The sequence below is a fragment of the Cataglyphis hispanica genome, chromosome 2 (assembly GCF_021464435.1).
Source record: "Cataglyphis hispanica isolate Lineage 1 chromosome 2, ULB_Chis1_1.0, whole genome shotgun sequence".
In the NCBI taxonomy this organism is placed as follows: domain Eukaryota; kingdom Metazoa; phylum Arthropoda; class Insecta; order Hymenoptera; family Formicidae; genus Cataglyphis; species Cataglyphis hispanica.
The window spans coordinates 9,191,044-9,215,576 of record NC_065955.1 but is presented as its reverse complement, the minus strand read 5'-3'; the positions used below and the strand labels follow the sequence as shown (position 1 = coordinate 9,215,576).

At 34.3% G+C, this 24,533-nt stretch overlaps 2 protein-coding genes and 1 long non-coding RNA gene across 4 annotated transcripts in view; 2 read left to right on the top strand and 1 right to left on the bottom strand.

Moving 5' to 3' along the window:
* Positions 1-24,533, bottom strand: part of LOC126855923 (uncharacterized) — a 126,977-nt gene that overhangs the window by 10,736 nt on the left and 91,708 nt on the right. The window lies entirely within an intron of this gene.
* On the top strand, positions 142-5,379 carry LOC126855826 (innexin inx7). Its single transcript, XM_050603808.1, has 7 exons — positions 142-471; positions 665-755; positions 829-901; positions 1,340-1,517; positions 1,826-2,163; positions 2,547-2,737; positions 3,454-5,379. The coding sequence occupies exons 1-7, from the start codon at positions 381-383 to the stop codon at positions 3,737-3,739; spliced, it is 1,248 nt and encodes a 415-aa protein (XP_050459765.1). The 5' UTR covers positions 142-380; the 3' UTR covers positions 3,740-5,379.
* Positions 12,403-20,999, top strand: LOC126855834 (innexin inx1). The gene is made up of 4 exons (XM_050603836.1): positions 12,403-14,010; positions 16,297-16,404; positions 17,296-17,451; positions 18,144-20,999. The coding sequence occupies exons 1-4, from the start codon at positions 13,762-13,764 to the stop codon at positions 18,720-18,722; spliced, it is 1,092 nt and encodes a 363-aa protein (XP_050459793.1). The 5' UTR covers positions 12,403-13,761; the 3' UTR covers positions 18,723-20,999.

Sequence of the window (24,533 nt, the reverse complement as noted above, 5' to 3'; positions counted from 1 at the left end):
TGAACGAATGAAACGTCTTGACAATAATAACCGCGTGCTCTCGATAATACCGAGTTTTGTGGAGCGTCCAGGGTGCTACGTAATCATCTTTCCTGATAACGACCGCGAGATTTTACTGCTTTGGAGTTTTCAGTATGTTCTTGATCGGTACTCTATCTGGAATATATAAAGCGTCGTTCGCGTATCTTAATCGCGTCAATTAATCGAGATAGGAATTCGGGATTTCCCGCCAGCCACGAAGTGTTCGCCAAGATGCAAAAGTGATCCTTATTAGCGGCGCGACGTAATTAAAGCGCGAGCAACCTCGGGTTACTCGAGACACAAACGAGAAAACATTAATCTCACGTCCCATAGAAGAATCGTGGAAAATCACAGCCAGCATGGCGGCCAATGTGTTCGCTGCTTTCGCGGTGCTTAAGGACCACGTTAAATTCAAGGTCAATCAGAACGCGGTAGCCATTGACAATCTCGGTAATAGAGTCTTCGCTTCCGATTTTTTCGTTGCGTTTAATTAAATAATAACTGATGCATAATTGGAGATATTTAATTGCCGCGTTTATCTGCATGATTTATCTGCTCTTGTGCCTATTTTGTATAAATTATACATCTCATATTGAATTTTGGATACGAAAGGATATGAAAAGATATGCCTGTGTCTGATTAGTTTTCAGACTACACTACAGGATTACGTTTTTGTTGCTTCTCGTTGCATCGATTCTAGTCACCTCCAGACAATTCATCGGAGAACATATAAGGTATATTTTTGTGCGCGGAATCAATATATATATATATAATGTTCGTGAAATAAATTTTTGTTGTTTCAAAAAGATGTATCGCCGATACTGCTGTACCATCCAATGTTATCGAGACCTTCTGTTTTTTCATGTCCACATACACCGTGGTAAGTTTAAAGTTTTGACATTTTCATAAAAATGAATACAATATCATGTATAATATTCTTTTTCAATACAATAATTTTTTATCAGTCACATTATTACAATATAAAGATATTTAGATAATTTTTAAAATTGTATTTATATATCAAATATGTATATTTTTTAAATATTATATATATTTATAAATATAATATATATTTTTAAATATTAGAATCATAAATGTATAGTTGAAGGACGATACTAAAAGGCATTTATTTTTATATAAGAAATGTCTAATACATATATATATATCTATATATATTTTTACGCAACGTATTGTGGAAACTAATGGATAGCTCAAACAAAGTTATCGTTTTAAAAATAATTGGGAAATAATGCCGTCTTTAAGAATAAACATTACTCTGCCATAGACGTGGCTCGTTATCAATCAATTCACTGTTCAGGTGAAGCATTTGAATGCTACCGCGGTGCAGCAAGGTGAATTACCACATCCTGGCGTTGGACCAGTGGCTAAAGACGACCCCGTCATACATCACGCTTATTATCAATGGGTGCCTTTTGTCCTGTTCTTTCAAGCGCTTCTCTTCTACATGCCGCATTATATATGGCGAAAAATGGAAGGTCGAATATGCATACACACGTTGACGTATCGCACGACGTTTACAACCGCGTTTATCTCAAGCAGCGAGCTAATCATCATTAATCTTTCCTTGCCATCGTAATCTAATCATTGAACACCTGCATACAGTATCACACTTAGAACGTTACATTGTATATTATTTACAAAATCATTTTTTTTAGTATCACATATCGATAATACCTCGATATTAATCAATCGATAATAATCGAAATTTGAATTACAAGACTTGAGACCGTGTCATACTTTTGTTTTGAGAATTGCACGAAAATTGCAATAGACTGAATTTCAGGTAATCGGTTAAATATGTTAGTTTCGGGATTACACTTGGCATCTTTATTATTGAGCGAAGAGGAGCTTAAGATAAATGACAATATCAAGGTACCTTCGAAAAAGGAGCGCGACGAGAAAATACAGCAGATTCGCACCGGCTTCATAAACCGCTTGCACTTGAATCGTCCGTGGGCATACGGACTGACTTTTTGCGAGATTATGAATTTTACAAACGTAATCATGCAGATTTATTTGACCGACTGGTTCCTCGGAGGAGCTTTCCTAGGCCTCGGCCAGTCAATCTCTGAGCCAATATCTAAGGATAAAATGAATCCACTCGATATAGTTTTTCCGAAGGTACAATTTCATTTATTATATCAAACCACTTTTTATATTTTACACGTATTATAACAATAATCAAAACTATAACGATTATCTAATATGATATCAATTATATTGCTGTTGGAATATTGATGGTCGTCGTGTTTGCAATAATCGATACTACAGTAATAAATATTCAAATTACAATCTCTGTTTAATCAATATTTTAATACGCAATTTTATAAAAAACTTGGAAACTGTAGTTATAAAATAAAAAAAAATTTTTATCTTTCATTATATTATTAATTCAAGATCTTATCAACTTTAATCATTATATGATTATAGACTTTGCTCATATCAATGCCTTTCAACTACTTCATTGGCAACATATTCATGAATATATAATCATATTTTTTTAGGTAACCAAATGTATTTTTCATAAATACGGCCCCTCTGGTTCCATACAAAAGCACGACGCTCTGTGTGTGATGGCACTGAACATCGTTAACGAGAAGATCTATACGCTTCTTTGGTTCTGGTTCGTCGCGCTGGCAGTAATAACCGGTTTGGGATTGGTTTGGAGAATGCTGACCATGATCCTTCACGCCAGGTTACTAAACTTTGTCCCTGCATATTTTTCCGTCCTCAGCGTGGCTTTATAAATTTATGTCAAAGTATTTGTTCATTAATTTCGCCTCTGGAAATTCTCAATTGACAGGTTTAGTATCAGAGGAGAAAGATCTCCGAAAAAAATTGATTACAATACTACCCAGAAAAGTCTGTATTTAGTTTTCGTCATTTCGAATTTACTGTACAAGTAAAAAAAGTCTATATGGATAAAGTTCTATTTATAGATAGGAGCTAGCTACTAAGAGAATATATAGATAATTTTAGTTTTTAAGTGCTGTTAAAAGAGTATTTTTTAATAGAAAAAATAGCTAGGAACTAATTAAACCAAACGGATCAGTAAACGATAATTAGTTTACGTCTAGCAAAAACTCAGAATACTCTGGTTATTATTTTCTGATAATAAATAGCCAAGAATTAGATAAGACAAAATGATCGATAAATAATGCTATAATATATTATTATATAATATTTAATATAATGGCTTGTTGAAGCTTTGAGAAGCCTTGGATCTTTATGTTAACAAAATTTAAGATTTGTACATATCTAAAAATAACACAGGAAAGGATGTAAGAAGATTATTATTAATACGAAGTTAATGCGAATAGTATACCGCGATAAGCGCTTTTTATACGAATGACGAATGAATACCGACTTCGCAGAGTGACTTTTATCCTTAATTTTTTTTTTTCTTTGCAGAAGCACGTCATTCAATAGATTCGTATTTTCCATGGCCTGCCCTGGGAAATACAATCCGTGGAACGTACTCAAGGTCACTCACGAGTATTACTTCGGCGACTGGCTATTCCTTTATTACATCGCCAAAAATTTAGACAATTACGTTTTCAAGGAGCTTCTTCAGAAATTGGCAGAGGATCTAGAGAACAAACGTCATGCGCGTTACAAAATCTTGCCCCCAGAAGTCGAGGAAGAATTGCTGAAGAAAAAATGGGATGATATTAACCCCTCCATTGAATTCCCGTAAATTGAAAACGTGAATATATACAGTGACCGTTAAATACTCGTTCGTAAGTGGCATCGCAATACGAAAGCTAAAAAATGTTAGATCAGTCATAATCCTTTTATGATCGATATTATTTTTTTTATTTTTTTTTTTTTCGACAGCAACTCAAGCTACGTAATACATGATTGATAAATCACAGAATTCACACACGGAGATATTGACAGAAAGCCAATATAGTGGTAACTTAATATGTAGCTACACAAGTATTGAACAAATTAGAATGATATTTAAAAATGGCTATCTCGCATAAATTAATATATAATGCAAACTTTAGTAAGCAGATGACAAGGAGCTAGATATATATAATTTTTTTGTACGTTGCACGTGTAATTGCGCGCATTCACGGATATATTATAACACTGCCAAACGAAAAATAGTTCTTTTTATATGTATGTAAAGGTACTTTAGCGCGATTGACTGCAATTGTAGGATAATGTGTCTTGCGTGCATCACGTTAGCAGCCGCGCATGGCATAAACGCATAACCGATCATCTTTTAACTATCTCATACGGAGAACACGCGTACATATGTTGCGTGTGCATTGTGCACACCCATATACAAACTAGTACATACATGTATACGCAAAAAATACATTCGTACGTTATACCGACTCGATAAATGACTCGACAATAGTTCGGATCGTTAAGTCGTTAAGGTCTTTGATTGGAATTGCATCGTGGCCTACTATCGAGCACAGTCGTATTCCATAGAGTTTTAGGTTTTATTGCACTCGCTGTACCTCCTATGGAGCGTTTGAAAATATTGACTCGATGACAAAGGCACGCACATTTACTTTATATAATATTCAGAGTTGGAAAGTAGCTTTATTTGTGCCGTTACAATAACTTTTTTCTGTAACTATGACAGTAATGGCGTTATAAATTTTAAAAAAGAAGTAATTTCGTTACATTTTTCGATAATGAATTTAATGGTTGCTCTTGTCGTTGCTTTTTTTCGAATTTACTCGGTATAATTTTCATACAAAGGAACATAAAAGTATTGAAATGCAGCATTACATGAAAGCTATTGAAAGTTCTTTTTGTTGTTTCTTTCTTTGTAAAGCGAGTAGCACATATAAAATTGTCAATCAATAACGATATCAGTAAAATTATATCGTTTATTGTTACTTTAACGTTTAAAAAATTTTAGTGTTTAGTGTTTAATTTGATCTTGTATTAAAAAAAAATTAAAGTTTGTAATGTATATTAAAAAAGTAACGGATATTGTAACGACTCATTACTTCTTGAAAATAACGGTAACGATAACGAGTTACTTTTTAAAAAATTGATAACGAGTAATGATAATGATTTACTTCTTACTTTAAAAAGAACGGTAAGAGTAACGAGTTACTTTTATAAAGTAACTTTCCCAACTCTCATAATATTATATCTCTAATGATTAATATAATATACAAAAAAAAAAAAAAATTCACGCTAGAATCGTTTGTAGCTAAATAATTTTATTATTAAACCTTTTTTAAAATCAATTTCTTATTTGAATAATTTTTTATAACATTTAAATGTGTATGTGTGTGTGTGTGTGTGTGTGTGTGTGTGTATGTGTATAAGAATGATATATCAATAAATATTTATATGAAAATATATATCTCTAATATTTGTAACAATTCCAGCGAATATGAATCATGACATCTTTATCTAATAAGGGACTGCAAATGAGATTTTCTTAAGTCTCTGTAACAACGAGCTTTTGTCTCCGGGCGGATGCATATCTCTGACATGAGACGAAATCCGAGAGTGAAGAAAATTGTCACTGACCGGAACTCCATTCATTATATTCTCTCGGTCAGGAAATGATGAAAACGACAAGAGAGCAGAAAAAGAATAGAAGCTTTGCCTGCGTAGTTGACGCACTTGGACTCTAGACCTGTAGCTAAGCCGGTCAAACCGTGCCGCTTATTTTCCTTGTTTTCGCGTCCAAAGTCGGACGAAACCAATCGACAGCGATATCTGCTCAGGTAATGAACAGAACGCTTGAGAAACAATGGGTACCTTTCTGTAACGGGTATATATACCGGCAATATGTATTTAACGACACTTTATCTTACTTTTTTTTTTGTTATTATTATTGTAAATTTTTTTAAGTAGAGATTTTTTGACGGGCGATTTAGATAGATTTCCTTTAAGGTCAAATTAATCTGATTATGAGAATAATTACTGACGCGGACATCGGTATTCGATTTTTAAAGATAATATTTTCTTGCAAAAAGGTTGAATAAAAATATATTAAACCTTATTTTTTTAATTTACTATAATATACAAAATATAATTTTTTTTAATTAAAAAATTTTTTTAATTTAAAACTATAATATTTACTATAATAATATTTACTATAATAATATTTAAATATAATATTTAAATGTAATATAATATATAAATATAATATAATATATAAATATAATATAATATATAAATATAATATAATATAATATAATATAATATTTAAATATAATATTTAAATATAATATTTCAATATAATATTTAATTTACTATAATATATAATATATAATTTTTAAAATATATAATTTAAATAGTGAGAAAAATATATCGTTTTGAAAGTTCCAGTAAATAAAAAATAAAATAGTATTATCTATTTCATTTTTTTCTCAGTTAATTACATAATTTTACGTAATCATTTCCGACAGACAAGCAACTTCTTTGCTCCCAGATATTTACTGCCGACCACTCGCTGTGTATAATAATGCAAATTTTATGGCGTCGCGCGTTTGTTTGAGCTCGAAACACGTGCACTATTTGTGTATCTTGTAACTTAAGTCTTCGTGGTAACTCAACGAACGTCACTCAAGTCTGGCGCGCGTTAATTATTCTTGGAAAAGGGAAGAAAAATTAGAAATGAAGAGAAGGAAGGCAAAGAAAGGCTCGAGAAATCTGGAAAACAGCTGTGCCTTTTCGGAATAATCGCCTGGCTGCAACATCCTGTACCATTTTCATCAGCCAGACACATTTTGTTGTTCTATAACATGAATTCATTTTATATCTAGCCTTCCACAAAACAATATACCTATAAAATTTTGCGAGAATTCCTTAGATATTTCATAAGCTATCCCAAAATTTTCCCTGTATAAGTTCAATTTTTCCAAAGAAAAAATATATTATTTCTTATATTTATTAGTGTTAAATAATATATACGCTCCGCTCTATTGTGTTGTCTTATTTTTCCCTAATTCTTTTATTATTCAAAATCATTATGATAATAAAGACTGATTGGTGCCGATATTATATAGGTAGATAATTTATAACAAAGTTAGTTTTAAGCTACATTATAGGGCTTGATTCTTGATGACAAAGCGACTCACCGATGACGCTACATCCTCACATACAATCGCAGTGAATACATATATTTATGCCAAAGACGTGCGGGAGTCGAATGTCAAACGCGTGATTGCAATACAAATTGTGGCTCGTTTTTCGTCAAGTCGATTACAATCCACCGGATCTCGGTGAGAAAATTCAGATGCGATCGCGCGATACATCGTAACAACGCGCGCGAGATGTTCGCATGCCATGCACAATGCAAATTATCTTCACGTAAAGATGATAAAATCTAAGATTTAAAGACGAATGTTGGTGTACGAACGAGTAGAATGATGGGTATATTACACATTCCGGCGCATCGTATGTCTAGACGATACTTTCGTTTATCTCATATAAATGTGTGCTCAAAGATACACGAGATAAATTCTTTCAAAAATCCGTCGCTCGATGAATAATACATATTATGACAATTACCTTGAATATTTACCTTGAAAAAAAAAATGCATGATAAATGAAAAATGTTAATATTCGAAGCGGAAGTTTTTCAATTTGTTGAATTTAGGAAAGAGAGATAGCGTGTTTAATTTTTAATCTTCTATATGATATATGATGTACCGTCATTTTTCCTCTTCATATGCTGCATGTTTAGAGTACAACGAACATTAAACGTTGCTATATACGAGCAACAGGTTGCTCTTAATCTATCTAGGACACCAGATGTATGGTGCTTCGTACATGTTTCTTCTAGATATTTAGATGTAACGCTTTTTTTATAACATCCTTAGTTGACTACATCTATTGTAGATTTACAGTCAAGTATAAAATATCATATCTCTATATCAATATTTTATCGGATCTTTGTAAGAAATGCTAGGAAAATCATCATAAATCAGTCTGTCGAAAGATTTTAAATGCCTGCAAAGGATTAACATTTAAAGATTCGAACGAAAATGACTTTCACTTTTAATCTTCCTTTCTGTGAAAGTTTAAGGCCAGGGTATTTATTTTTCAGACGTTATAAGGGCGAGGGAACGTTGCTACACAGCTGGCATGCATTCATCATAATTGACACGATTGAGTCGCAAGCGGTTCTCAATTCCATCATCTTTGTCCGGCAAACCGGTTCGATGGTCCACTTTTGGATAGTCCACGTTTGAGAGATCGAAATACGCTAAATAGTTTTTATGTGTGCGAGACGAATTACGCAGTCGAGATCGAATTGCTTCGTCAAGCAACGCACTAAAAAAAAAAAAAATGGAGAATGGAAGTGAAAGGTTTCGCTGAGAATAAGTAACTTAACCATCCCGAAAAAAGTGAGTATAATAATTTCATCTGTTGTGAAATGCTGGTAAAATCGAATTCTTGTCTAGTTGTTCATTTATATACTGATCATTAAGTAATTTACGTGTATACAGAAATAATACAGAAAATTCAATTAAATTTAGAAAAATTAAATTAGAATTTTACAAAAAAAAACGCTAAAAAAATTTGTTATCGAAAAAAATTTTTTTATACTATAAAAAATATTATTTACGAAAATTATAATCGTCAGAAAATATAATTTTCAAAAATAAATTTAAAACCCTTAAAAATTTATATTTTTTATGAATTGATTTTTGTGTAAATTAATAGATAAAATACGTGATATTATGTAAAATACACGATATTATGTAAAATTACGTATTGCATTAAATTATGTAACAATACTTTTTGTTTCATATGCATAATTTGCCAATTAAAATTATGTTCTTAACGCGTATTATGATGAAATCATACAAATTGCATTCATTATCACGGCTTTGTTCTTATTGTCAATATTCTTTGCGTAGATACGCGCACATGTATCCACGTGGACAATGCAATGATCAATAATACAGTCAACGTGAACAACTGACACAAAGAGCGACAGCCATGATGAGAATCAATCAGTTGTGCTGTAATTTTTGAAGGCTTTTAGCAGCACATGGAAAAGAGAGAAAAAACCTATCACATTGTGTGTGATAATTTCAATAATAGTGGCTTCTGAATTAAATTATTTGAAAATTTAAGAACGAAAGTGATTTTTCGACTTGAGTTCAAATCATAAATTGTTTATTGACATAATTAACAAGAGTCTATCAATTTTCCCATATAATTTGTTTTTTTAATAATTATATCGAATATTATTGGATACAATTACTAAAAAAACAAATTAATGCAAAAGATATTCAGCAATTTCAGCATTGATATTGTAATCGATTTGATCATCGATATAAATAATCAATGAAGTTAATTATGCTGAATATACGAGATTACTAAGTATGTGCTCCTTGTTCGAATCGGCATCTGCTTTTCAAGAAATTTATCATTATCATTTATGTTTTCAATGAGAAGTCGATGTGAAAAAAAAGTTCATGATTTATGATACATAAAGATGTAAATAATAGCTCGCGCATTTTCGCGTTGCATAAGATGCGTACGACGCTGCTTCTCGTTGCGTCATCTTTCGACCATCTGGTCTACGGTTGGCGCCGCTACGGAGACGATGAAAAACGGATGTGCATACAAAGTGTTTCGCGGATGTGCAGATTATTACGAGCGTCCACCGGCATCCGCGAACTCGCATGAATGAAACCGAATCCGTAGTAATTCTCATACTTGGGGCGCATTTACGTAAATGAGTCATCGACGAAGCTCGCGGATCACATGTTGAATTTTCATTTAGACGGGTGTTATTCATCGGCGATGCGTGACACCGTTGAATTATTATGGTCATCGTGGAATACAACAGTCAATTAAAATCTTACATGGAAAAATATACAATAAAGATTCCGTAAGAGAAAAATGTCATACGCTAAAAACTAGTTTACATTCTGTGAAAAATTCACGCAAAATGTTTTTGTCTCTTGACGCAATTAAAACGACCCCGTGTATATAAATGATAATATTATGAAAATCATAAAAAGTATATTATATATTTATAAATTATTTAAACGCGTTAATGCAACACAAGTGCAGATCTGTTACTTGATAGTTTACTTTGTTGAGTTGATTTGAAAGATATATCAATTTGAAAATAGAATTAATAAATAGATAATAAATTTTAATAATTTTTAAAAATTATCCATCACATTTATAGATAGAATATTCGTGTAACATTTGTTTTACTTGGATGTTTCTAGAAAGAAAAAAAGATAAGAACGAGAGCCGTCGATATTTCGAATATCCTAGTCTACAAGAATACAGATGCAAAAACAAAGAATAAAAAAGATAAGATGAAAAATTGCCTTGTGTAAATCTCCCTGAAAAAGAAAGAGACTTTACGAGGAGTTTCTCAAGGACAAGAGAGAATGAGCTTCCGACATTTTCTTCTCGACGGGAGAATGTGCCATAAACGTTTATGGTTATCTTCGAAATATTTTCCTTTCAATGACAATTTTAGTTTCGGGTACATGCACAGAGTGAGAAAGAAAACAAGAACAAAGTTTCAGGCCAGAAATTCTTGTGTGTGTGTAATCCGATGTATAACTACCTTGCTCGCGATATATTCGGGCCTTACGCAAACAATTTGTTCTTCCATAAATGTTTCTAGACATTTAAATAAAAGAACGTATATATATTTCATTCCTTTATTACGGCAAAATCAAAAGAGCATCTGATAATATTTTTATATACTGTACATTTTGTATACAAGAAAAATAAATGTAAAGTTTACTAACATTAGAGGCATAAAATTCATTTACGTAGCTTATTAATATTCTTATTAATATGCAGCTTTTTTGCAAACTCTTGAGTAAAAGGCCAATAAATATTTCTCGAAGCGAATGTTTTCTCGCTAGAAGAAAACACGTCGGGAATTCTGTCAACCTTTGATAAGGTAAGGTAAACATCGTGGCTGAGCATTTCAATATTCTCGAATATTTTGTACATTTCAGCAGTTCGAATATATTCTATACGATAACAACGTACGTTCCTTTGTATGTACAGCTACAATCTGTCTTTCGCATCCTATCGCGCAGTCATTTTCTCTCTTTCTCTCTTTAATGTTTTCACGCATCGTTGACAAATACAAAAAGTATGCACTGTCGATTGCAAGCTGCGAATGATTGAAATAATTTACCTTCATGAAATATCAAATTACTGACGACTGTAATAATATTTTCCGTCAAGATTAGATACTCTTATAGTCTGATGAAATCTTACACAAGAAGGCGTAAAGAGTTAAATTATTATAATTAGTCACAATTATATACGTATATATATTTTTGATTTATTTTATCATCTTCTTCTCATTTATTTTATCTTCTTTTATTGTGTGCAAGAAGTCCATACTAAATAAAAAAAAAAGAAAAGAAAATATTGTAACGAGGTGTGCGTATTGCTTCATCAGTAATTAAAATATCTATCACATATACACTCTTCGTAATATTACATCATATTGTTTAAGAAATTTTAGCGTGTAGCGATTAATATATTTACAACGTATGCATCCCAAAATGCATCGTAAAACAGCAAGTCAGGGACCGGACCACACAAAAATCTCTCGTGTGTCTCGACTTCCCTTGCCGGGTACCCGCGCGAGGGGAGCACCGCTCCCCCCCTCCGGCCTGTTCATCTCCGAATACGCATATACTGGCGTAAGACGGGGTCGTCCCCTATTCCCGAACCCAAACGCGCCGCTGTGAAAAAGGACTATCGTGGTAACGGTAGTAACGTCGTCGGATGGACGAGAGCGCGCGAGTGACATATACTGTAGAACGGCACGCATTATAGCGTACAAATGGAGAGGCGTGCGTCGGCCCCCTCCGCCGATATTCCCCATCCTCGGGCCCATCTGTCCCTCCCCCACCCCCCTTCACCCCTCTCTCTCCCCCTTTCCATATGTGCGTCGGCCGCTATGGTCTCCCTATGGGTACCTTCGCCGAGAGTCCCCCGCTTCTCCGTCGCCCCCCTCTCGACGACACAACAAACAACCACGACTTCTCGTCAGTTGCCGCTCAAGATATTGCTACGTACGCGCGCATACACGTATTATCACTCGATGCCGCGGCTGTCTCACAGTATTTTCTGTGAGAAAAAAAGAATTTATTCTGCCGCGAGAAAAAGAGAGAGAGAGAGAGAGAGAGAGAGAAAAGAACGGAGAAGACGAGAGAGCCTCGTCGCTGCACAATTTTGTTTCGCGTTGCGCGTGCATGGAAACGAAAGCGAGAAGGGGGACTTTGTCGAGAAGGGGGATGGGGGTAGAGTAAGGGAGAGAGAGAAACCGAGTGAAAGAGAGAGAGAGAGATGGAATCAGAGGGGGGTCGGCACGATTGACAGTTGGTAGTTAGTGTCGCTTCCTCGATACGCGACGGCGTTGCTCGGCCGAGTTGAGTTCGCTCTTCTAGTTACGATTCTCCGGAGTATCGGAAGGGAACAGAGAGGGGAGGGAGGGGAGGACGGAAGAGCGCGAAAAAGCGGGGAGGGGAGAAATTAACGTCCTCGAGAAGGGAACGCGGTACGTCTACGAAACCGCCCGGCCTTAGCTTAGTTTACCTTAACCGCGCGTTCCGCGATCGCGAATAGGGTGGGATCGGTTTGAGAAATCGGGGATAATCGTTGGTCGAGATCGGGGGCGCTTAAAGGAAGAGGAAAGAAGAACGGGGATCGTTCGAGAGCGAGGAATCTCGTATCGGAACGCCGCGTTTATTTACACGTGAACTCGCACGATCGTGCGCTAGCAGGACGCAGAAATTCCTTGGATAATTACTGAAGGAAACTTTTCGAGGAGATTGCCTAAGGCCTAAGAGAATACAAGACTACGCAACGAATTCTTTTCGACTAATTATTCGATAAGATCTTCGATAAGAAGAAAAAGCGGAAACGGCGAGGATAAGAGAGTTCAAGCAGAGATAGAGAAAGAGAGAGAGAGGGGAATAAAAGGACGTGAAGAGCGACAAAGACGCGTGCTGTCTCCTCCCTCTCTCGCATCGGCGAGTTTTTATTACTCGCTCGCTAAAATGATTCACGCGAGCTCGTGAACCAAAAGCCGCCGATCTCTTCGCAAGAGGAATTGGAACACGTCGTGGACCCGTCGGCAACTCGTCCAGCGTGGTTCGGTGACCTATCTCGCACGCAGAGCCGAGGGGAAGGAAGGACCCCCGGCGGGGATACAGAGGGTTACGGAGAGAAAGAGAGGCAGTAAAAGAAGGGCAGAATAGGAGGGAGAGAAAAAGCGAGAGAGAGAGAGAGAGAGAGAGAGAGACAAAGAGAGAGGGGGCAACAGACGGAGAGAAGCGAAGCAGCGGCAGAGCACCGGGAGAAGGCGAGACGAAAGACGGAGGAGAAAAAAGGAGGGAACGGTAGAAGAGGCAAGCAGCAAGCCGCGTGGACACAACCGTGCACGCTCGTGTCTCTCTCTCTTGTTTCGTTTTGCTGCTTTCGTTCGCGCGAGAGCGCGGTGGATGAGCTACGCTCGTTAGTGCTGGTTGATGGTACTAGTCTTCGTGGTCATCATTGAAATTTCTACGTAACGGGGAAGGAGAGAGAGAGAGAGAGGTGACTTTGGACCGTCTATTCGCACGTGGTGCTCGTGGCGGCGGTGGTGGATGGAGTTTGTTTGATAGCATCCAGGTGATCACCCTCTCGTCATCGAGAGATTTGGCAAGCTTTCCGCCGTCAACACGTCATCGTCATCCTCGTCGGCAACGATAGCGAGACACCGACGCGATCATGTATAAGCTACTGGCAGATTTGAGCCGTTACCTGAAACGGCAGGAGATTATTACGGATTCTATGGTGTTTCGGATGCACAACCACTTCACCACGGTGCTGTTGTTCGCGTGCTCGATAGTGCTCACGGCCACCCAGTATGTCGGTAACCCGATCTCCTGCATCGTCCAGGGACTGCCTACGCACGCCATCAACACTTACTGCTGGATAACTTCCACCTTCACCATGCCGGACGCGTTCAATCGACAGGTGTGTGATTTTCGATTCAATATCTGTGACCACCGATCGTCCTTGATCTTCGTCGCCATCGCCCTCTTCCCCCCCTCCCTCCTCATCGCTTCTTGACACTCCTCTCGTCAAACTGATACGAATCACTACCGGTTTCCTGAACTTTTCAATTAATTATGATTGCAAATGCGCTATGTCCTTCAAATTATTTCTGCATTAACGATCAGTCAGTATGTCAAGATAAACAGCACTAAAAAAAGACTACTGCTAGTAGAATTGTTGATAAATGTTGAATGCATAATGCAAATTAGAAGTGTATTTTTAGAAAATTAATTTGTCCCGAGTTCTTTTTGGTTTAACATTTTTTATATTAAGTCTTCGATATTTACATTCTTAAATTAATATTTTAATAATAAAATTATAAAAACATATTGTATTCTATTTTTGTTAAGAAATCGTTGGTGAAAAAATGATTGATGGATCAGTTTAGACGGATCAGTATCAATTAAAGAAAAAACTAAATTAATTAAGTGTCAAAATTTACGCAAATCTATCTAGTTGCTGAAGCTGTTAACGTTACATAGCGTGATTATAACACAGCGTATATTGTGCATCATACTGACAAGGCGAAATCCATCTTTTTTCAGAGCTCAACTATTGCACGCTATTTACTGCACACACATTATAAATTAAAATTTCCGATAAGCGTTGTCTGAACTGACTTTTAATCATGTAATGTTTAAGCGAACGCATTTAATTTATTCTACAAGTATCTACGATAAATGAAAAAAAGTGATTTATGAATGAGCCGTTATGTAACTAAATATATGGTTCATATCAAATTTTGAATTACGTTATCGTTTTTATTGACATTCATCAGCATTTGCGCGTTAAAAAGTTATATATACAAAAATATATAGATATGGAAATTAAACGTGCTAATTATATCATCGAGCGACAATTTATTTAATTTAAATCTTTGAACAACAACTAATCTTTATAACAACTCTGTAAAAAAAACTATAACTAAATATATATATCGCTATAATCTTTTTAATATTGAATCTCTGAATTTATTGATTATCTGCCTCAATAAACCTATCGTATCACCTTGCTTATATACTGCTTTTGATATATGATATCGTGTTTCACCGCTATAGAGTTTTATTTGTCACATTTACAGTTTTGATTCAACAAGTCTCAGCAGCGAGTAATATAATCAGCATTTAATTTTCATACGCGGTAACTCTGGGCCTATAATTTTCTACGTATATCTTTTACATATAAAAATGACATTTATTTAATAAATAAATAATCAACAATAAATAATCACGGCATGGAAAGTTGCTATTATCGGCAATTTTAGTTATCGCTCCACCAGTCATTTAAGTTCTGTGATCAAAATAAAATATCGAGGAATTAGCTTTTTTTTCCTATATATATAAATATTTACGAGAAATATGCAAAATAATAAGTGACAGAAAAATGGCCATGACCACGGTTAATGATGACGGAATAATTTATTCAAGATGTATGCATGCTAGAATGTGGCAGGTGGTCAATTTTAATTAAAATATAGACAATTGAGAATTCGATACATACATACACGCTCCTATATATTAATGGCATAGAGAAATCGATGGAAAGTCGTCTAAAGCCATTAGTTATAAGTTTGTTATTAAAATGTACGCATACAAATATTAAAGTATCATATCCTACAAAAACATTAGACGATATAAGTATTTCTAACTGTAATCTTTATAATTTTCCCCACTAATTATACTTGAAAATTTTTTTAACCATCTGTATATTTATAAACGTCTAACACAGTCGCGGTTGCCTTCTTTCAAGCCGGAAAAAAGACAATAAAAATTAACATACATATATATAAATTGATTGACCGCGAATTTCTCTTGATTAACTTTGCAGAAAGCAATGATTCTTAACTGCTACGATCAATGGATGCATTCTTTAATAAATATATTTATTTTACATCTCTTTTGGGAGATTAACTTTATATAATGGTGCGATACAATTCTCTTAAAATCGATGAGTCTCTTTAAAAAACATAAAATATAGTTTTTACACAGGATAATTTCTTACACTGTCACGTAAAAAATTAATTAACATGAAATTAATTTGTTTATGCAGTTGCTCGTTACAATATGCGAGAATATTGCGATAACGATACGTTTAGATTAGGGCTAATTTTTTCTCTCCTTATCAATATTCAAGGAGAGTCAAATGAGACTCCATCGCGCGATGGTGTCATCGTTATCATCCCTCTAAAGTATCGCGTGTCCGCAGGTCGGTCTGGAAGTCGCCCATCCAGGAGTCGCCAACGACTTCGGAGATGTCGACGCGAGGAAATACTACACGTACTACCAGTGGGTCTGTTTCGTGCTGTTTTTCCAGGTAAGCAGATCCCCTTTATCGGCAATCTACCACACGTGCGACGTCGTGATGTGCGGATCGAGTCGCGCGCAGACAAAAAAGAGAGTCTGCCCGAGAGTCCCTCCTCTCTTTGTGTTCATCTGTCTGTCTTTCCGCTGATCCGCGCTTATCTCTCATATCTGGCGGCCGACTGCGGCCCACGTGGACCTCCCAGACGTGGGAGGTCTTTCAGCAATTAATAAAAATACATATACATATATAGTTTAAATTGTGACTATATTAAGTTCAAAGCAGGGTTTGATAATAACTAAACAGTTAAAAGTTAAGTTAAAAAAATTAATAACTTTTAACTTAACTTAATTAATTTTAAATGTGCTAATTTTTAACTTAAACTAGTTTTTTTTAATGTATTAACATTAATTTGTTTCTTTTCACAACTTTAAAATAAATTCATCAATATTAAAGTCGTGCGAAAATGATTGATTGTGCAAATATTTCATTTGTCGTACAATAAATTTGGCGGCTGTGTCGATTCGTTGTTGAATAGAGAATTAATTTTTAACTTTAATGAATTAATAATTTGTTAACTTAACTGTAACTGAGTTAAGCTTTGTTTAAGTAAACTTTTGAGTTAATTTGTAGGCCATTAAATTTAAACTTAATTTAGAGATTTAAAAAAAAATTAATTGATTAACCCCGGTTAAAAGTCAATTGATCATTTGCTAATCATTTTAAAATCGATTAATGAAATGTATTAATCGAAGTTTGATTGATACATGATTGTATTCTGCGTAGCGCAATTTCGTGAAAACTTTAATTCGATTAGTATCATGCTATTTATATAGCGATTGAGGTTTCCATTTCCCCCTCCAATTTGTGCAATATTTATTTACTTATCTTTTTGTTATTTAGGCAATTTTATGTTATGTACCACAATGGCTATGGAGCTTGTGGGAAGGCGGTCTGATGAACGCGCTGGTCATGGGAATGAATCACGGCATGGATACCAACGAAAATATCACGAAGAAAAAAAACGCTCTCATGGATTATTTAATACAGCACATCAGGGTAAGAATAAATATAAATCGGATACACAATTCATCGAACAAAGCGGATTTCGGCATAGCAGATAAGATGTTAAAAAAATAGCAACATGCGAAAAAAGAAAGAGCGAAAGAAGCAAAAACCGTACTTGGGTAACACGTATCTTGCCATTCTCGGTGGTCGTTGATAACTAGCAGGTTTACCTTTCAACAACATCGCACGTGTCTTTGCTATCATTTAACTTATCGCCTCTCTAGAATTGTTTTCAAAGCATCCTCGGGGATTGAAATTAAATCTGTAGATAATCGTTGAATATAAATTATTTAAAAAAAGACATAGTCTATATCTCCACCAATCATTATCTTCACCGTATATAAAATATAAGAATATATAAAATATAAGAATGCAAATTAATTTTGTAAGATTTTATATAAACATAAATATATAAGATAACTAGTAAAGATCTATATCGATATATTAAATACAAACTTTATTTTATTGATACATGGCACAGATTTAGGTTGCTGCCATTCACATGCAGCATGCTATATTTACTTGATAAATAGATTATGCGAAATGTCGCGGTGCCGCTTAGCCGGAATATTAGCGGAGAAGGTGAACATGTGACGAGAGAGGGGAACGACTGCGTTAAGTCGTTCAATTCGTCCTCATTGAGTCCAATTTGCCTTAATTCAACGACGAATTGCTGCTTACAGAGTCACAACACGTACGTGTATCGGTACTTTGCCTGCGAGATTCTGTGCCTCATCAACATATTCGGCCAGCTTTATCTGATGAATCGATTCTTCGATGGTGAGTTCTTCAGCTACGGTCTGCGAGTACTGCAATTTTCGGACACGCCGCAGGAGGAACGTGTCGATCCCATGGTCTACGTGTTTCCACGTGTCACCAAATGCATCTTCCACAAATACGGTGCCTCGGGTACGATACAACAGCACGATTCCCTCTGCATACTGCCGCTAAACATCGTCAACGAGAAGGCGTACATCTTCATCTGGTTCTGGTTCTTTATACTGGCCATCTTGTTGATCGGTCTCTTGGTGTACAGAGCGATGATCATTTTCGCGCCGATGATACGACCAAGGCTGCTGCACCTGTCAACAAGAATGCTGCCGATCGAAATCTGCCAGAGCGTCAGCAAGAAGGTTGATCTTGGTGATTGGTGGATACTCTATGTCCTCTCGACCAACATGGATTCTCTCCTCTATAAGGATTTCCTTATGGAGTTCACGAAGAAGATGGCTAATACCAATTCGAAGTCCATGAACGCGTAAATGCGGCTTCTTAAACGCGTATTCTGATACAGCTTGCGCTCGCGCGCTGATACATAGTATACGCGTATGTATAGTACGAGAGAATTACTTAGTTTAAAACCGATAAATACGGACTGATGTTCGCACCTCGCGACGCGCACTTTTTTCTGATCGCGCGTTCCAGCAAGTATTTTCGCGCCATTGCGCTAGGATTCACATATAGATATTATATTTTCGTATAAAGTTCGGATTACTTTCGCGTATAGATAAGAAACATTATTTTTCTTTAATCGTTTATTAGTTAAAAAATTAAAAGAATATTCTGAGTCATATTGTATACAATTAATCTTTTCCAAATGATCATTTTTCAACATTTTAGACACTGTATCTCAACTTTTTCGCATTCAGCGGAAAAATTTTTATATCACGCATATCTGTATTTTGCTCAAATGAGTTCAATTAATATATGTATGATGTGTAAGTTGCTTGGAAAAGATTAATGCAATAAGATTATACTCAGTCTCGAATGAGATTTTTAGTGAATTAGTTTTATATTTAGGATATTTAGCACGTAAAGCGCGCGCGCTAAATATAAAATGGAACACGACGATCCATTCAAAAAGCAGTATTTTAAAAAACGATTCCAACACAAAATCTTGACGCAAGAAAAACGTAAATGGAGATTTAGTCCAATATTGTAACACACCCGTCATGTATATAATATAATAGACACATAAAAAGGGTGTTTTTACTTTAAATATTCTTTCATTATTAAAAGCAGAAAAACAAGACGGAGACGTTATGTGATTCACAATTATTTTTCTTTATTTTTAAACAGGATTATGGTTTGTTTACTGTATAACATTTTTTTTTTTTTCTTTATAAGAGTTAAGATATTAAGTCTTATGATTCGAGGAGAATTTCTTTGTCGATATTCGATGAGTGTTAGTTTCAAATATTAAAGGACAACTTTTGGGATTTTCTTTCATAAATGCGTTTGAGGACCATTGCTATATTGCTTCATAAACGATTAATTTAATTGTGTAACAATCATACATTTATACTACCCTCATTCGCCGGTTGCTCAAAACATAATGACTCTTATTTCATTCCCACCGTCGTGTTTTAGATTTTGGTTCGTTGATTATGACAACCTTGAAAGAAGTGCAGCGTGTAATCTAATGGTTAACATCGGGTTAAACGATTTCCGCTGCTTGTTTGCATAAAACGATCGATGAATTTGCAATTTATTGTAACATGCATGTTACGAACTTCTTAGCGAATGTTTATTTATCCAACTTTACCAGTGATATACGCATCACTGTTGTTCCCTATATGTCAATTAAGGGAGAAGAGGCTACATTATAGACAATTTGGCGCATATGAATATTCGTTGACTATGATACACGTTTCACAGTACTCTCATTTTTAATTTTAGCGATATAGTTTAGCATCGACCTTATCCACCTTGGTATTCCATAAGCTCGTTGAATTTTGATGATTTATTTTCATATAAAAATATAAAATTTTGTGATCTCTGGAATATTAGAAAGTTGGAAATAAAAGTAAATAAGATATATCTGTAATATTTCATAAGAAAAATCGACTGCAAGTTTGTCATAAAACCTGTCATCGAAATTAAGGTCGAGGATTTTAGTATTACATATACATATAGAAAATATCTGATATTATATACAACATATCTTTTTCTTTGTAATTGACGAAGAACGAATTATTCTCGCATTGAGCCATATCCAGGCGCATTCACGCATGCATGCGTTTGTATGATACTTTCGCTGCCAGACGATTGCGTCATCTTGAACCGCAAGAAAACCGCGACGCGGCCTAGCACGACTGGTAATGGTCACTGGGCGAAGATCGCGGTGACCAAAAGTATGCCTTTTTCGTGCGTAAAGAAGTATTTTTACTTTAATCAATTCAGAATTCACCCATCGGTTACACTAATGTGCATATTTTGTATCTATTAACTTATGTAAGATGTGATAAATACAAGTAACACGCTCGAGAGTCTAAAAAAGAGTAGAAGTCATTGAGGAAAAACAAGAAATTTTATTACTTGTTTGTTCTCGGGTGTCGGTGCACTTTGTGCAAGATTCTTTTGCCCATTTGTGTTCCACGGACAACGCACGTGTTGTTGTAGAGATAAGACTTCCACTTATTGTTAGAATCGTGGATTTCATCTCCGTTTATAACTTTTTAGAATATATATGTATGTTACATAAGCCTGATTGTATATCTATACAAGATGTGTAAAGATTAAATTCTGAACAATTTAAACATCAGAGTTTTTTCTACTTCCGGCGTATACGCGCGACAATGCGGAGATTTCAACGCCACGCTTGTGGTACGCGACTCACCGTTAAGGTTCTTACACACCGACATTCAGATCACATTCGTGACTAAAGATTTATAAAATACTTTCACAATGATATGATGATTGCTGAAGTAATTTTAAATAAATTTTTACAACGCGTCATTTTTCTATGAAGAACAGAAAACGAGATACATGATTCACAATACTAATGCAAATTTTTAATTGATATGAATTTGCTTGTTGCATCATATTATGAAATGTAGGAACAAATATATTAAGTACGTAATAAGTTTTCACAAAATTAACAAATATTATATTGGAGATTTTGTATTTTTTTGATAATAATTTATAATATTTTATCTTTCTATTAAAATCTAATTAAATATATTTAGTAAAATTATAGGGTATATTTTCTTTAATTGATTTTATTCAAATTTGAATTTAATATATAAATTATGATGATGAAAGTGAACGAGTTTTTAATTCGTATATGTATAAAGTCGTAACAAGTTTAACAAGAAATTAAAAAATTAAGATTTTTAAAAAGAGAGAAGTCTATGCTACTAGTAAAAAAAACGTTGTCAAGATATGGGGTTGTCTGTATTTTGCCAAATACATATATTATACATATGGCATAAAAAACCAAAGCTCTAAAACGTTCTAGCATTTGCGATTTAAATAGACGTCGCGTAACCGCATTCAGACGATTAGATGACGCACTTTCCAGGTTTGCCTACGAATAAATTAAACCTCAAGCAGCTGATAAGTCATGTATTGCACAGGTAGGCTATGTATATACTATAGCTATGTATATAACATGATTCTGGAATTCTCCTAGAACTCTAAAAAAAAAAAATTATAATGTTATAGCAAAGAAGATTTAATAAATTAGTCTTGAATATCACAAATTTTTATGTATTTTTTATATATTAAAAATTTATAACTATAATTTAAATATATATATTTCTTAAGCGTGCCGGTATTTTTCTTTCAAGTATCCCAAGTGAAATGTTGATTGTTAAAATAAAATGATATCGAAAACCTCAGTTCCATCGGAGAAATATGCGTCCCGATGTGCTTCTCTTCTCTTCTCTAAAATATTATTTCGCGAAAGAGAAAATACGTAGATATTTGATCGACATGTTTTACGTATCTTTCACAGAGATCCAATCAGTTTGACTTCATCATTTGACGCGTGTAATTACAGAGCGCATCTGGTATAACGATTCACGCACGTTTATAATTAGTTGCGTGACAGACAAGTGACATTGTTTACACACGGTACATATGGTTTACACATGAACGATTGACGTAAGAATTATTAGTCGCACGATATCACGATCGTGACATATACATGTCGTGGTAAAAAACAAGATGATCGAAATTTCCCACTGTGTGTAGTAACGATGATAATGATGCTCTTGATGTTTTTTGTAATTATCGGTAATAACGAACTGTGGGAAATGAGAATTCGCTAGTACAGAGTTTTCTAAAATTAAATATGCTGCGAATTATTTAACGCATTAATTGACACATGCGGCAAAATTGACACAAAGTCGACAAGAGTAATAAAATAATATAAAATTAAACAAAGAGCCAGAATAAAACGAAATCAATTGCAGATATTTTCTCAATTTGCAGCATTATAGATTTTTTTATTTAATTTAGACGCTCTAACATATTCTTTAGTTATTATTTCTAAATATAATTATTATTAAATAATTATTAATAATTAAATTGCAAGTTTTATTTTATCGAAAAATACATAGTTTATGGATATATTTCAAAAAAGTAAACATTTACATGTATTTTTAATGCTTGTTAAAATAAAATTATTTTTTTTTGTGCGTGGCCACAGTTTCTTTATATTTAATAATTCAATTTTAGGTTCTCTTAAAATTTGGATTTGAAAGAGAGAGAGAAAGAGAGAGAGAGAGGGAGGGAGAAATATATGTAAATAAAAAAAAAAAATATATATATATATATATATATATATATATATATATATATATATACTTGTAATTAATTAATAAAACTATATAAAAGAAAATTGATGGCTTTGTTATAGGCGCCCTCTGTTCAACATCTATTACATGCTGGATATCTGCGTCGGTACATGCTGTTCGATTAAAATTACCGACTATTTGATTACACAATATCAAGAAATCTGAGAGATTTAATCTAATTTAATTTTAATTTAATTAAATTAAATGATTTAATGATTTAATTTTAATTTAATTAAATTTTATTTATTCTAGAAACTATTTATTAAACTACTTATTAAAAATTAAAGATTAAATTTTTAAAAATATATTTTTTTTTAAATGCGTTTACTCTCTCTCTCTCTCTCTCTCTCTCTTTCTCTCTTTCTATCTCTCTCTCTGAAATAAAAATAAAATTTTTCATGCTATATTCGTACTATAATCAAGCTATATTTTATAGAATAAATATAAAATTAATTGTTTTTTTTATTAATTAACGACGAAATAATGAACATGACGAGGTGTTTTCCAACGTTGCGAAATAAAGATATCGTTCAGTCGTGAATAAATGAGCGTTTTTAGCCGCATAAGAGAATCAATAAATGAATTAATTTACGAAGCTGATGCATCGCGGATGCACCGCCGCTGTTGCTACATTTTTTTTTTTTGCGTTAGATAATTGTATAATTCGATTAATTAGTCGTTCATGATTTAAAACAATCTCTGCCAGTTATCCGAATATTGGATAAGCGTACGGCTTATTATTGCAGTGTCTTGATCAATTCGTTATGACGTTCCTCGATAATATCCCACGATATTTCCGGTGCTAGTCAGACGAACAAAAAAAAAGTGGATACGAAATATTCGGTAGATTGGATTACATGCGAACAACGCGTCAGGTTGAAGTGGGGCGAGAGATATCGGTTATTAATTTAATTAATTGCAGTCAGCCGCGTAATTGACACATCGATTCGATCGCTTGATTCGCGGAGCTCACTTTTGACGATGCGGGAAATGTGAAAAAAAAGTTGGAATTGTGAATCCCGATGTGCGAAACAATCTTACTTCGATCGCGTGATCGTGCCATCCCTCCTTCAAGTCATGCATGTTGTATTGCAAAATATACTTCGAAACATATAAAATGCTATGATAATTATAGTGAACGTGTGCTCTTAGGTATGAAATACATAAAGTTATTCTGTAATAAGTGGTATAGGCTTTCGCGTGATCGTTTTATTTTGCAAAGAACCGCGTAAATTCAGAGCCATTACGATTGAGCGAGAAGAGAAATTCTCAAAGTTATAATTATCAAATTATTTAAACGTAATATTTTAACATAATAGCGCATCGTCATAATTTTATTGTTAAAATTATTTTTTGGCCTTTTTAGAAGCCGCATCTTTTGATGTGCGATAAAAAGAAGGAAAGAAAAGATAAGACGTCTATTAAAGTTAATCGACGTCATAGTTAATCGGTCTTAAATTAGGGACGTATACCTTATGGATACACGCGACG